Genomic DNA, 16,809 nt, shown 5'->3' on the forward strand with positions numbered 1-16,809 from the left:
AGATTAAACTCCCAATGCCTTTTCATGTCAAATGTCACTTTTTAATGGGTTCAGATCTCTGAAAAAATTACTCCTATTCTTCAATAAATTATCTTGATAAAAATTTGATCAAGCTATTTTTAACATCATGTTGTAAAGGTGGAGTTAGCAATTCCCACCAACTGCCAGAACTGGCATTTGTCTGATTCTCATTTTCCCGTGCCTGGGAACTACAGTCACTTAAGTCCTTGTGTGAGTGGTCTCCTCCAGCGGAGCAGCGCAAGAAGTGCCACACACAAGTGGCACTTCCAATCCCTTATGCTGAAGAGCAGCCGTATTGTGTACATAATTCATCTGACCAGAGCCCCCCATGAATAGAAGAGATTTAGGGATAGTCTCAAGTCAGACTGTCTACACTGAAGTTTCTACACCATGAATGCTGGACTGCAGGGACAGTGAGTTTAGGGGGAAAAAACCCCAAGCAACCCTTAACCAATGATTTTTGAATTCAGAACTTTGCCCTCCTTTGTTGTTCAGATTAACAGTGTAACTTGACTCTTCTACTGTTTCGCATAATTTCATTTTACTTGCTAATTCTGTATATCTCAGAATGGCATAGTAATACCACCAAATTTGGCTATAAAGAACATATTCTTGTTTCACCAAATCCTTCCCCTTCCACAAAGTCCAGTGGCAGCGTACTTTGGTAGTACTTTCTTTACAATATTTTAAAAACAACTAAAGATACTGCATTGTTGATATACTTCATGTGCCTGTAGTCTGAGAAAAATCAGGATAAAGTAATGCTTTATATTTCTATCATATTAACTGTAATCTTCTTTATGAAACTATAAATAAAATAAATCATATATAGTAGTAAAGGGCCAATTAAGCAAGTAAAAGAATCAGTTTTGATTAAAGATCTATCCAGATAAAAATCAAACTGAGAAGACCCCCATAGGTCCTGGCTACTGAGGAATTTCACCACAGATTTGGGATTCTAAGATTCTTAATTTTTATTCATACCAGTTACTTACTGGTATATCCCAGATATTCCACTGTCAGGAAATATGCTGGCAAAGAGATGTGGAATTTCACAAACATAAGGAAATATACTTGCTGGCAAGAAAAATCATACACTCAAGCCAGAAATCATTTAAATAAAACACCAAAAGAAGCTTCCTTCAGTATTCACATTCTAAAGTTTTGAAAACATCAATATTTCTAAATACAATCACTTAGGTTTTTCACAGAAAAGATTTTTAGTTTAATGCAGTATATTTAGTGCATAATTATATACAAAACATTAATTTATGCAACATATTTGAAAAGTTAATAAAGAAAATAAAAAAAGGTACATAGCCCTTGTGAACAGCTACACTACTGACCTCAAGAGCAAGGTCAGAGGCATTAATTTTGCTCCAACAGCAATGAAATGTTATTGCTTCTCTTGGTTTACAGAAGTTTGAATGGGAGGACAATGTGCTCCCAAGACTTTTTGTTTTTGTTTTTGTTTTTTTTTCTTTTTCATGCAGGAGATCAGATTCATTTAAATGGCTCAAACTCTGCCTGTCAGTGCTCGGGGGGGGACAGGTCAATATCTCCACCAGCTGCAAACACGGTGAAGTCTGCGCTGACAGAACACACCACCAGGTGTCCCCCGCCACTCCGAAAAGGGCTGATTAAAGGGCAGCCACTGGAACATCTTGATCTGTAACATGTGAGTAACCACTTCCAGCCCCCGGGAGAGAGAAAAAATCATCCAACTACATACATACATAATGCAGACTAAACTCAGAATTGGAAGTGATATGGATGATGGTGGTGGTTAATATAGTAAACTAAGCTATCCTAATGGAAGACAGAAACGTAATAGAAAATATGACAGAATTCAAAACCACATAGTGCAAAAATTGTTCACCTTGTTTTTTGCTGCTGTCTGGGAAAAAGGCTGCATACCGTAGGCCTTTCAAAATAAAAACAAAACAAACTTTGTATCTATACTGTAAGCCATCCGATTATCAGGATATACACAAGGCTAGAAAGAATTCATGCACAGTGATCAGGAAATCAATCTGTTACTTCTAACATCTGGTTGCATACATTTCCTCCTGCATTTCTGGAATGCTACCTCATGCTTGCACCACATTTTGTTTCTCTAAAATATCCCATGTACTAATACCATTAAAAGAACCCAACACCCATCTTCTTCCCCATATACACACCCACCACCAGGCCAGCTTAAAAATCATCAAGAATATTAATGATTGTTAATTAACGCACTCTCTTTGATACATAAACACTCTTCGGGCATTTAAAAAAGATCCCTGTAACATAATTTACTGTGTAGGCAGTGCCCCCACCGAAATCAAAGCAACAAATTCTTTGCTGCGTATTATCAAAGATTAAGCTATCACTTTATCAATAAAACTCCCAGTGCTTGTTTGTGTATAAAAGGTGGTACATTTTCCCAGGGCCATGCAGAATGAAGGAAGGATCCCCGACACAGGGACCCCATTTGCCAATACCCTAATTTCCTGATGGGTCACCACACTGGCAGACGAAGGGAATCCTCTGCCGGCAGCACCCAGCTGCCCAAGTTCAGCAGTTCAGCGGCACCCAGTGACTGGCCACAAGCCCCGAGAGGGAGCAGATTTGGCAGCAAGGCTGCGTAGCTCCGATGCAACAGGAGGCTTTCCCCCTTCGTTTTACTCAGCTGCCCATTGCATTTGTAGATCCACGCATCAGCAAGGCAAGCAAATGTCTGTTTGGGGGATTGTATTTAATAGCCAAAGAGCTATGCTCTGTTAAGCAGAGTGGGATCTTGCAGGGATATGGGTCACTTGTGGTCACTTGGTCTTTATATTCAAATCAGTCAAATATTATATCATAAAGGTCACTTTGCACTGACATAAATAGTTTACATTTCTCAGCAACGTGAATGAAACAATGCAACAATTTTGAAAATATGGCTTAATTTATGACCGACACTTCTTACTTGTTTGTGATTTGTCTTAAGTAGGTTGTCTTAAAGCAAATACATAAATTTATTCTGGAAGTACAGAAAAATAACATGGGACAGAAAATGTCAGGCTATCCAGAACATTTGACAATTTAAATACAGATAAACCCAACAGAAAGGAATGAATCATCATGCCATAGCCTTTATTGTAGAATAAAATATATAGTTGTTGTCAAGGAAAGAATAATTTTAGTGCATAAGGAAAATGTCTATTATAATGCAAATGTATGTAGAAAAGAAATGCTTACTCATTAGTAATGGAGATTTACTTAGCTGTAATTGAAATAGGGAATTTGTATGTTGGAGAATGTGACATCCTGCTGTACAATTAGCATACCATTAAGTAGGCAATGTGAAACACATACTGACAGTAAAATTAATAATACCTTAGAGGTCACAATTGTAACTATTAGGTCACTTCCATACTTTAGCAAGCCCATAATTATTATAAAAAAAAATTTAAAAACAATTAGTAAATTTTTATTTTCCTATAAATTATATGTAGGTATAGCACACGAAAAAAATCTAACCTCCTTTCTTAGACTTATTCTAAAAGGACCACTTTGCCTTTTATAATGCATATTCCATTAACATAGCTCATTTCTTACCTGTTAATCTGTTTTCTCCAAGTCCCTTAATGGTAGCCCAGATACTCGGTATTATGTCACTCTACTATTAGGTGGAGAGAGGAAAAGGAAGGGGGAAAAAAGGCAAAACTCTATTCATGGAACTCCCCTTTACAGGGATTTGCTGGTTTCATACTGTTGAACTAGATTTCCCAAACCATCCAAATTATGGTTATCCTTTGGACCCAACCAGTAAGCTAAAAAAAAAAGGGGGGGGTCACATAGATGGGAAAAACAATTATAAGTCAGTTATCTCTTTGACACAATCATGTTTATTTATGAATAACATACATACAGTTCTGTTGTCCTAAATTCAGTATGACGCAAATGTAGGAAAGCATTTTCCATGGAGCTCATGGTTCCCAGCATTTCCTGTGTGGCACTTGTCCCATAGCACGCTTTTTTGGACTTTGTTTTTTTCCAGGTGTTCTGTTTCAAGTGTTTCTCCAGAGTTTCTTTCCTGCTTACCTATGTGCTGTTGTGGTATTTCTCTGTATCTCTCACCCACACTCATGCACATACAGCTCCTTCCAGATCACTGTATTTTCATTCAGACCCACCTGTGCGCAAACTCATGGTCAGTGTCTGTCCTTCAACAGTCTCTACTGCTCCAGCTGTCTAGTGGATAAAGATCCTAATGTTTTTCACATTTAGTCTAAAGGAAGAGTATTGGCAGAATTACAGTAGATTTCACCCACTTCCTATCCTAACAACACTTTTGGTCTGTCACAGTGGTAGAATCTAGAATGTCAAAAAGATCCATGCCAGCAGAAATAAGTTGTTTACAAAATATAAGCTATTTAAAAATAGCAGTATCTACATGCTACATATATTTGAAGACATTTTCAAATCACCAACCCAAAACTTTAGTGCAATATTTTCCTGACTACTTCATAATCCTTCAGAAAATTGAAAAGTATCTCAATGAATGAGTTCCTACCATTTCTCAGATTCCCATTTCTTTGACATCTAATGAGATAGGCCATGCCCAATTTGAAGATATCATTTCTAAGTACATGTTCTGGATTCTGGTATTTTAGGATTCAGGAACAGCCATAAGGAACATTTCTTTCTCTTCTCCCCACCTCCATCAGCTTTAACATCAAAGTTCTTTCACTTTTCCCACCTTCAGCTAAGAGAGAAGCTTTTAAAATCTTGGATTCTGAAGTTAAGGTTTCTTTGTTGTCTTTCAGTAACTCTTCACTGGAACCCAACAAAGTTGACTACTGGTGCATATCAAGTAGACAGATGCACTGAAATAAATGCCTCCCACAAGAACTATGCAGAACTTTTTTCACATCTTTAATTTTGCTTTAGGATTTTCAACCTGAATCCATCATCATCTGCTGTTGGGAAGTAATTCCTATCTTCTGTACTTAATCTTTCATATTTCAAACTTTCTGCTGTAAATGAAATGCCTTTATTATAAATAACTAGTGGTGGTATTGCATTCTAGCATGGGTGTTATCTACCATATCATCACTCTTCTCTGGTACCTCAGTCCTCTCCATAAGAGGTCTCAGTATGCCACAGGAACCTATGCCCCATTCACATTAAACAAAACAGCATCTATTTCTTCCCAAACACATTCTTCATTCTTAATCAATCAGTTCCTTTCTGCCTTTTTCAGGCAGCATCTTTTCCCAGTAAAGCTTTCATTAGACATGAGCTTTACTATAGATAATTGTTAAAACTTGGGCATGTATTTTGCAGTCTTTATGATTCACGAATATAATGAACCACCGTGAGGATGCACTACTTATGTGCACTCCTGTCCTCCAGTACAAAACCTGAAGGAAATGCTTCTTATTTATTCTCCTATCCCCTGGGGAGGAGGGGGGAGCGAGCAAGTGGCTGTGTTTAGCTGCTAGCCAAGTGCTAGCCAAGTGAAACCACTACACATACATTTGCTGTGAACAGCTACTGCACACTTAAATTATTTGTCTGTTCACTAATACTTTTCTCAAAGGGTAAATATTAGAATCTGTGCCCCACACAAAAGGCAGTCAATCAGGCTCAGATAAGAGCCACTGTAAGATTAAGAACTGTGGAAAAGTTAAACCGTGCTCAGCTTTGAAATGTCTCCCTTGCCCATCTATCCACTGCTTCTGCAATACTCTTGAACTTCCAGGTAACTGCTCTGTAATAAGAGGAGTTTTACAGAATGTGGCTGTTTTTCTGTAGAGCTGGACAGATTAGAGCCTTACTCTTCTTTTTTCAGAGGAAGACTACCACGTGCACTTTGTACGCGCACACTGTTCTCTTTTGTTTTAAACAGGGTAGATCTCATTGGGTACAGTAGCTAGTAAGAAATCTTCAGTTTATCATGGATCTCTGGCAGATGTATTGGTTTTCACTCAGACAGTAGCATGCATTAAATACTACCTGGGTCAAAGAAACATCATGTGTCAGGGAACAACATTCACAGTATTTTTTCAAACGCAGTGGGGATGCTGTGTATGTTTTTCGCCAGAGGTCCTAGCCTGCTGTGAGGGCAGTCCTCCTCCTGCCCTTTGGGTCAGCCTTCTCTTCATGCCACAACATCACTGGCTCCGTCTACTCCTTAGTAAGCACGAATCCTCCTGTAAACTTGCTTTCAGTAGCCCACTGAATCTGCTTTTATCTTTTCATCAGAACGATAGGTTAGGCTCTGAACTGAGGAAGGCATGATTAATCCCTCGATGGCTCAGAGGACTTCTCCACCTTTGCAGCAGGTAAATGGTGAGACAGCTGTTTAATAAAGTATTTCCCTTTTATCACTGCTGTACAGGATCCACACCTGATCAGGATGATTACTTTACAATGATAAAGTTTCTTAGATCATCCCATGGTTTACATTTAATGTTAGAGTAATGCATTAGAGTAAATTCAGCATCAAAATAAGCTTATTTTCTCTCTAGTATTTTCCTTGTATATATGTACTTACTAGATACATTTTTCTCCTGTTTTGCATCTACTTTTTTTTCCTGCTGCTTTTCCTCATCAAAAGTGCTCAGCAAATAAACAAGCATCTATCTCTCCTTCAAAGCCACAAAGACTTCAGCAGGTAGAATTCCTTTATGAAAATTGTTTCACTTTATCGTCTCTTTACTTTTCTAGAAAACTACCACAGCAGGTAGCTACACTGATGCGTGCTTTTACACCAGGATAATCTGCCCATTGAAAATCTTTTGCCTTTATAGATCCTTTCCTTTGATGACCTGGGTTTCATCTTGAAAATGGATTTCCATAAACTGACTCTATAGGACACTTTGTAGGTATTCATTACTCGTATTTTATCACAAAGAAATCCAAAGCAATTATGAGTTCATATGTCCTCGTAACTACTTAAGCATCTTGATTAATTTCAAGTATTTTATTTATTTTTACGGCTAAGTTTTTCATAATCTTGGCAATTAACTGGTTTGGTTTTTTACATCATTTTAAATTCCTCTCATTTTAGCAAACAGTTTTATTCTAAAAAGAACCAACTCAAAACCATCAGACGGGAGACAGACCAAAATATCCTTCTCTGGAGTGCATATTAAAACCAGACATATCTATAGGCTTGAGATAATCCATTTCCATTTTCTTCACTGAACTGCTTCCTCTTCTGATGCACTGATGCAAGACTCAGGTTCTGCAATGAATTCCACAACCTCTCAGACCACTTTTGGCTTCCCTTCATTGAGTGCAATCTGCAAGCCTACATTTGACTAATTAATTTACTGCCAGTTTGTGTTAGAAGTTTTCTGTTTCTTGCAGAAACCATCAAAGTCTTCTCTGGATGCCTGCCAGGATAGGTGGACTTTTATTCCCTCTCCTAACTTGTAGTTACGCTCTGGACAATTCAGGGTGATAGGTTCCAAAGTATGGAGCCAGACTCTAGCTCCCAGAGCTAAAGATAGTGAAGATTTTCAAGAAGTGCAGTAGCATGCCAGCGGCCAAAATGACTGCTAAACCCCCTGTCACGCTTATCTTCTCAGCCTATGAGTTGTATTCTTGAAGCAATGAATAAATCTGAGTTTCCCTCTCGAGAAGATCATGTTCGGGTAGCAGCAGTTTACATTATTTGAGGTGAGACAATACAAGCATTCTCCTCCAGGATATTAGAAATAGAAAACAGTTTCAAATTATTTTTTTTTCTTTCTTCATGTTCCAAGTGAGTTCAAGGTTAATAGGAACTTTCAACTTACTCCGCAGAAACTGGATTTGCTTCTGCTATTAATGTCACCATTTTTTACTCAGGTTGAGCCAAGAGAAGGTTTGTAGGCTATTTTCATTAGGGAGATAAATCAGTGACGGAGTGAAGTATTTATTGGGTGCAATGCCTTTTATTTCCACTTTATGTATGTGAAGCTTTTTTTCCCCTAGAAAGAGGATGAATCCAGACCACAAAGAAAACGTCTCTTTGCTTGTAGTTTCAAGTCTCCTTCCAAGAAGAACTGTGGAAAAAATGGGTCTTCCTCTCCTTTTCTTTCTTAAAAATTGCTTTTCTGGCCTTATCTTCTCCATGGAATTCTGTAGTGTTTTTCTAAGTTGATGTTTCTGCATACACAGAAACATTTTATCTGAACCAACAGCAGAACCTCCTACATGCTTTGCTTAAGTCTCCAACTTCTTGTCCACGTTCCCTGTGCTGTAGGTGTGACTGGTATTGTTTCAGTTGACAGTGATATAAAGGTGTGAGGGCTGCATATATTTTGAATGAAGCATGAATGTTAGTAAGCCCACCAGCTTTAATGACGTTTCATTCAGTGACCAGCATGACATAATAATAAGAGAATCAAAACAGTTGCCAGAGATGCAGAGCATTTTCAGCTCACAAAGTTAATAAAAACAACGCTACTAGGTCAGGCTTGGTACAAAAGAGGTGGAAAAAACCTGGAATGTATATTTTCAGAACAAACTCAAGATGGACTGATCAGTCATCTAGTCCATTAGCATAATTTAAGTCCCACAATGGAAGCTTTATACAGACTAGTTTGACTAGTTTACTTCAAACCAATAAGTAAATTATCATTCTTCAAGACAACCTTTCAATCAGAAAAAACATTTTGTGAAATCTGTGAACATCATCATCAGTATCTCAACTCCACAACAGTGAGTGAAAGTCTCAAATTACATTGACTGAATTTTCAAAAGTCAAGCTGGTGAAGCTAGGAGAGGCAAGTGAAAATGCTGATGATGTTGTTTTACCAGCTTAAAAGCATCATCTCTTAGGCATGCAATAAGATGGACTCTACTACTGTCATCTTGGTAATATGACGATCCTCCAAACAGCTGATTTCTTAGTGGATGAAAAATAAGGATGAGCAGAGGAGAGAGAAGAAATACTCCTGAATAGATGGATGGGAAGAGAAAAACAAGATTGGAAAAGGAATGCAGAGAAATGTTCATGACTCTTAACCCATATGAAGACAGGAAGAGCCAACAGAATAGCAGTGAGGCTATTCTCATGAGCTGCATGCTAATAGCCTTAATGCAAAGACAAAGGAGGGTCTTGGCTTTAGTACAGCAAGGATTAAAGATGCTGTATCTCTCTATGAGGTGAGAGTTCAGAATTCTAATTTCTCAAGGACAAAATAGTCTATGCTTTGACTTGGCGATTTGAAACTCTTTGCTTTTCTGAACTTCACAAATCCACAGCAGGATATTACACCAATGGACATTAATTTCTGGTTCATTAATAAGCAGGATTTTACACTAGTACACTTTGTGAAAATAGTTTTCAAGAAAAATCATTTGCTTTTAGCACACAGTAGATTGATATAATGGAAGTCTCTTGGCAAGATAAGCTCTGAATGGTGGGACCTTAGAGGATGGAAAGATAGAAAGCAAAGAAAGATTCAAAGAGTTACAGAACCTCATTTCCCTTGAGTGCTCTCATGTGACCAGACTGTTATGTGGCCAGACCCTCAGAATATCATACTTTCCCTGAGGTGTGGAAGAAGAGATAGAAGCAAGTCTGAACTTTTTTCTCCCACAGGAACGTTCATTAACTCTTTGTATCAGTGAATCACAAATGTAAAGAACACTAGTATTTTTACAATAATTAGGAATCCATCTGGAATATTCCAGCCTGGAAAATCCCCAGTTTTTAACAATATATGAGAAATAGTAACTATCATGGTTTGGGCTACATTTGGCTTTGGATCAGTGAATTCACACAGGACTTCAGATTAAAGGCAAAATGGATGGATAAGACAAATGGAGAATTTTTTAAACACTGAAGGAAATTTTTCTTCATTTTGTGTGACATGTTCTTCCTCTCTGTGCTTTCTAGTCGCAAGAGCTTTCACGATGAAGGCACTGGCTGTCACTACTGCTGTTTCATATTATCCTTCTGCTTCTAATTGAAATGAATGGGATGCACATTAAAACCATTCCTCAGCCTAGTTAGAAGCCCCTAGATTGCTAGCAATAACTGATAGCTATGTAGGTTGGTTTTAGTTTGGGGTTTGGGTATTTTTTTTTAATTTAAAGTGTATTTTATGTACAGAAAAGATTCAAAATCTGACACTGACCATTCTTAAGCTTTTTACAATTATCTTTATATTTACAGAGACTCAAGATGACATAGCCAGTTCAAAAAACAGCTTCTGGCTACCAATGCTGACCTAGCATGGAGAAACCAATATATTTACAAGAGCAATTAAGCATGGTGTGTAAGAAACCCAGCCTATGCTCAATCTAAAGCAATTTAGATTAACACAAACATAACAGCCAAAATACTCCTTTCTTATAGATTGATCCTAGCAAAACTGAAACTGCAATACATTAAATCATAATAATCACTGAGTGTGTGCCTAAGTGCACTAGGGCTAACAAAATCACCTTCAAAACTCACAGTGCTGGCAGTGGTTACAACAAAGGTTAAAACTATGGAAAAGCAGAGTGAAGAGATGGATTATTTACGCAGACTTGAGACGTGAAAGTATCTGGAGTCACTTTGAGCAAGCACCAGTAGTTTCTAGATATAAAATATCAGAAATTCCCCAGTATGAGTTAGCAAATTATGACTATGTGGGTGTTTTGGGAAAAAGCACATTGTACTTCTAATGTTTTCTGAAAACAGGACAGCAAGCAAACTGCCCCTCCAAATAACATGCTCTCCACAAAACTGAAAAATCTGTAGAGGGAAAAATTGGAGAGGTAGTAATTTAGATATGGAGAGGACCAAATTCATAGGGCACAGGAAAATGACTGTAACTAAACCCCAAGGTCAGACTTAACTAGCCAGAAGAGTTGGCTCTTTCTATAAGCAATTATTTAAATGATCAGAAAATATAACTCTGTAAAAGAGTAACATAATCACTTTGTATGTGTTTTGTCAGTGAAGAAATAGCTTCAAGTGCCTTAACTAAGTGTGAAGCCTCACTCTTCATATCTCATTAGAGAATTTGGCTGCTATGAACCAACTTTAAACCACAGCAGGGCTATGAGATATGTTGCATTCAGATACAAACAATGAACCCAAGTTACTAACACACCTCCATTTTAGAAAAGCACAATATTGTTTGGCTTTATGAACACACGTAAATTGAAATTATACATTCATAATGCCTCTCTCTGGATCAGTGCAGTTTTATGACTTTAATCATGAGGAGAAGAATTAGCACATTAAATGCTCAAAATAGCTCCGTGCACACTGTCTGTAGAAAAATCACAAAATATGTAAATGAGTAAGACAAACTAACTCTAAGAACTGTATCTAAACCCCCATAAAGCTACATGACATTGGTGCTTTAATTTGATTACTTTCATTAAGATTAGACTGACCACTATTTTACATAGACAAAAGTACATTAAAATCATGGCTTAACTGAAAAAATAAATTAATAGGTATAGAGATCTATTATTCTTTTCTTCAAGAAATACATTTCCCTTCTATTTTATCCACTGCATTGAAAACATAGTTAACAACACTGATTTGCAAATTTCTTCCTAAACCCAAAGAGTAAGGAGATAATTTCTTTTATATTGATAATAAATAACACTTCCAAATTCCACAGGTTCTGTGAGAAACAGAAATAAAGCTTTCAGAAAGTAAAAGTAAGCTTCCATTACCAGATTTCAGGACTGACATTTCCCTTGTAAGGCAAGAAGCTGCAGAGATTTTGTTGAATTGCATAATAATGGCATCAACAGTGAAAATGCAAAATTCCTAACTAAAATCCTGGATAACAATGGAAAATAATGTCTTCTCTCATTTATTTTGTGTCAAATGCATTAATCATCTGCAAGATGAGAAAGCCTGTAAGATGAGAACACATTTTGAAAATCTGCAAAACATCTGTATAGATGGCAAATGAACAAACAAAATGAGTACCTGCACAAACCCCGGAGGTATAATATTTGCAGCAAAGTTCTTGTAGAGATACCAACTCTTAAATATCAGTTGGAATATAATACATTTGGCAACTGACTCCATCTTTTAAATTTAGTAACTTCTATGAAAATATTTCTCCCACATATATCTGAGAGAAAAAGAGACCAATTTTATACTATTTTAAATGTGATCCTTCTTTTTTCCAGTTTTTCAGAACATTCATTTTCACATGAGTTGTCCCTTTTGGAAGGGCCTCCTCCTGATGCTTTCAAACTGTTTTGACTTTGCACCTCAGCTTGTTCTTTCCTCCGATATCTCTAAGTATATGAGATTTTGCTTCACTTTTTTACCACAGTGTTAACATACTGATAGAACAATGATAGCAAAGTAGCTTTTTTTAACACATTCCTCTGAAGGCTAAAAGCGACACTATTAGAGATCATGTCCTTACTGCATAGATTTGTCATTATGTCAACCTACTGGATAGGGAAAATGTTTGGAAACACATAAGAAAGCACCACAGATTATCTAATGAACCTTTTCCAAATAGAGCTGCATTTTCATAATCTGTGTGCTTTTAATTATTGTTACCATTTAGCAATCAGACCACAGTCATCATTAAAACCAGTACTTTCAGGCCTCATTGCAGCCTCTAGTCAGACACCTGTATAAGTGACAGACACAGGTGCTCAGCAGTTCATTGCTCAGCAGTTCACTCATTCACTGTCTAGGACAGTCATTTCTTTACTTGAATATGGATTTAAAATGCTAAGATTTAGATCTAAAACTTCAATAATCTTCAATAATTAATATTATTTAATAATAATTCAACTTCTGTGAGGGTGACAGAGCACTGGAACAGGCTGCCCAGAGAGGTTGTGGAGTCTCCATCTCTGGAGACATTCAAAACCCGCCTGGATGCAGTCCTGTGCAACTTGCTTGAGGTGAACCTGCCTTGGGGGGTTGGACTAGATGATCTCCAGAGGTCCCTTCCAACCCCTATGATTTTGTGATAATAATGCCAATAAATATGAGGCAAATACTCAACTAAAAAATGGAGGGAGGGACAACAGGAATGTGTCCCTTTGCTGATTCCCTGAAACAGCTGGTCCTTACTGACTTCCACTGTGGTACCAGAAAACGAGCTAAAATCCAAGGGCATTTTTGTATTGATGCCAATAGGTGGTGGATCAGCTCTCAAGTCTTTCTCTTTCACACTCCAGGCTTTCCAAGCCCCTGTAGTACCATCAAACCAAGTTTGACAATTGGGTGAAGGGTCTCTCTGCAAGTGCTAAAGTTTGATGAGTCTGACATCCCTGTTCCAACATTAATAGTCCAGGTTCATAGAGTTCTATCTCCTACAAAAGACTCCTGTGTGTTTGTCCTCACTGAAACATAACTTGAGCTCATCGTTCAACAGTCATTAGTACCAGATCTGAGCAGTACTGAATTACAAAGCACTACAAACTTCATCTTGATCAACTGCAGACAAAGCATCTGTAAAACTATCCAGTGCGTCCAATGTAGAGAACATACCAAACTTCATGGTTTTGCACCAATTGTTGGGGAATGGAAAATACTTGATCTGATGTCAAGTGATGACAATGACACTTTGTTACTCATTAAAATTTTTTGAATAAAAGAACAAAGAGAATGACTTTATACCAAGTCAGTGTGTTTTGCTTCATGTGTCTGCAGCATTTTGATTCAGTATTAGGATCAAGGAGTTGGAGGTTGGGTACTGTTGAAGCATGGCCTGGATCAGAAGCTGATTCCTATTTTTGCACAAAACTGTTAAGTCAAGTGCACACTGGTGTTCTGAACAACTGAGATGGCCATCAGACATATGGATTCAGCACAATGCATCAGTGATTAGCAGTCATGCTGAAAATACAGTCAATACTTCTAACCAAAGGACTATTCATAATGTGACTTAAGCAGAATCTTCAGTCAAGTCAAAGGCAACTCTTTTCATTCTGAGATAAAATAATTACGTAAATCTAATGACTCACTGGCAATTTACATACATATCTTACAAGCTTTGTTAGCCAAATGTTGCTAAGAAGTAGCAGGAACATTTTTTGAATGTCCATTTCAGAAATGGCTATTGTGAGGCATTTTGATTCTTTTTCTCTTAGCAACAGAGGAAACAAACATACTGAATACTTGAGATAACTACAGATCTCAGACTTCATGTTAACATCACCTCTGAACAGATAAAACTGACATAAGAAATACCAAAAAGAGCTAAGTTGGAATTCTGAAATGTTCACTCCCAGGGAGAACAGCAAAACCAAAGCTACATAACCTTTAAAGTCTCCCTTGAGGGTTTCTAATAAAATTAGAATAAGAATCTTAACAGTGACATAATGTACATTAAATATTTATTTAAATACTTCAAATTAGTGTAACTGGGATAATTTTAACCATAATGTTTTCTATTATGCATACTGATTGCTTCCACTTTCTGCTTCTCTCACTTTAAAACAAAAAAATAGTCTGTTGTTTAATTTTCAGGATCTTACTGATGGCTGCAATAAAGCAATGAGTATTTCAGAACACTCATTTAGAATTTATTTTCCTGTAGACCTTTTCTGTTTTTCCTCAAAATTTAAATTATTATCTATGTATGAGACAATGTTGTCCATTTTACCAGTATTTAATTCAATTTATATTTGAAAGCAACAGTTCCTACTTCAAGTATTTTAAAGCTTTGCCAAATTCTTTTTTTTTTTTTTTTTTAAATTACAAAAATGTGGTCTTGTAAACACAGAGACCAGGCTTCTGAATAAAGCAAAGCAATTATGCAAGCTTTTTCCTGGTCTATGGGACTACTTTTAGTTAACTTTGTGAGTGCATTCCATCGCAGCTATGGAGGGATAGAGAAAACATGCTATTCTTCCCTTCATGTAACTTTCAACCTGTTTTAAGTATTTATTCTAAACATCCAGTAGAACACTGCCTGAATGCCTGGTAACTAATTTGCTAAGAAAATCCTTCCTGAGTGCCCTGGTATTCACAAGTACCTGTAAAACACTTCTTTTCTTGTGTGTTTGTATATAAATGTATAACTTCTTGTTGCACTTTTGAAAGGGAAGAGTTATTCCTTCCTCAGATTCAGATTAAAGCAAGATTAATCAAAAATTCTTGTTGTCTTTTTAAAAAAATATACCGTCTTGGGGATTTGAGGACGTCTGAGGATTTCAAGTAATACCAATCATATTTATTGTCTTCTTGTACAGCTGTAGAAGAGAATACTACATAAAAGTGAGGGATGACTGAGCAAAGGACTTTGCCAGTGTTTCATAGAAGAAAACTCAGAATTCATGAAGAAAGAGCTTCTATGGAATAGAAAAGGTTAAAAAAAGTTTAAGAGTGCAATACTTCCCTGTTCACAAACACCATCATACCAATACTTCAAATAGAAATTAAAACAAGTTTCATGCTAAGATACCAGAAACTGTGATTTATTTTCACAAAGATTTTATACTCACAATCTCATCTCCTGGCAACCAATATCCTTCTTGTTCAATACCAGCTTTTGACCCTTTACACCCCACCGTCAGGGTTTCAACAATAAGACCATCCTTGACTGCTAAACTCAGCTGACGTGTGGTTTCTTTTGGATGCATACCATGGACTCGAGACATATACCTGCAAACAAAACACATAAGTATTTAAGTGATAGTGTTAAACCATAAAAAGCATCAGAAAAAAATTCTCTTTTTCAACTGATTTGAAATAATACACAGTCTAAGTTTTATGTTGTTTTTAAAGCCTCAAAATTTATACAACTTCCTCCTTTACTCCAAATCACCTTTTATCCCCCTTGAAGTTATTACATACACACTTAGATAAGTAGTAGCACAGTAATCTTAAAAAAAAAATAAAAATCAGACCCCAAAACTAACACGCACATTGCTTGGACTTGTCTGCTAAACTTCCACATGCATTTATGCCCCTAAAGAGACTTCCATAAATTAACTGAAACTTGCATTTCTGTAATACTTCCTATAGCATACATACTATAGAATGAGTTGAGAGATGTGCCAATGAATCTATGTGATGCTTGTGAGTACAATAAATTATAAAAAAGGTGACATTTTTGCATCATAAATCAAACCCCAACAGCTAGAGCTATAGTATTAAATGTTTCTTCTCTTTTTCTTGAGATAACCACAATGATCACATTGCCATGAACTGCACTGGTGAGAACAAAACATATATAGCCTAAATTGTGTATATATATATGAGATCCAGTTGTATAATGTTGGCCTTTACCCAGTATAATTTACTTCTAGACCAACACCAAATATTAACTTGGAGTAAACAACATAATACGATCTTCCCTCAAACAAAGATGACCTCCCTGCTTTAAGATCATTACACTTCAGAATTTTTTAGCAGAATTCCAAGAACATATCCATGAGTCACTGCACTCGGAGAAGTGAAGAGAGCTGCAATCGCATGCAATCAACAGATAAGTTAATTGACTTGGAACCAATTGTTTTGTGGACTTATTTTTCTAGTTGTAGCTCTCTTACAGTTACAGGCTAACTGAATTTGTCTCCCTTTGTTTGGTTTCTTCAGGTCCTCTATCTTTACCTGTCTCCTAGGAGAGAAATCTATAATTTGCCTGTTTTAAGACAAAGCTGTCAGCTACAGTATGCTCTGTTTCATGCTTAATAATGAATTCTAGCATCTATGATCCTTTTGTGACTGTCATCATAAACACTGTCACCAAAAATATAATTATTTTTTATTAGGAGCAAACTTCAGAAAAATTTTAAAGCAATAGCATTACATTAAAAAAAAGAAGTTATATCAGTTCAGATATTTTTAATAACATAGTTGACAGGAACTCTGAATGC

The 16,809-nt window shown here is 36.7% G+C and overlaps 1 protein-coding gene across 4 annotated transcripts in view; it reads right to left on the bottom strand.

Annotated features, from left to right (window-relative positions):
• The window catches only part of ZMYND11 (zinc finger MYND-type containing 11), a 44,974-nt gene extending 29,386 nt beyond the window's left edge, over positions 1–15,588 (bottom strand). For 3 of the 4 annotated variants that reach the window (XM_029086511.1, XM_010174055.1, XM_010174054.1), the window contains exon 1: positions 15,433–15,588. In XM_029086511.1, the coding sequence (XP_028942344.1) occupies positions 15,433–15,588 (156 nt within the window). The remainder of the gene's footprint in view (positions 1–15,432) is intronic. The other variant, XM_029086512.1, reaches the window with a different exon arrangement.
• Positions 15,589–16,809: the final 1,221 nt, after the last annotated feature.

This window comes from Antrostomus carolinensis, unplaced genomic scaffold (assembly GCF_000700745.2).
Source record: "Antrostomus carolinensis isolate BGI_N321 unplaced genomic scaffold, ASM70074v2 scaffold21548, whole genome shotgun sequence".
Lineage (NCBI taxonomy): Eukaryota > Metazoa > Chordata > Aves > Caprimulgiformes > Caprimulgidae > Antrostomus > Antrostomus carolinensis.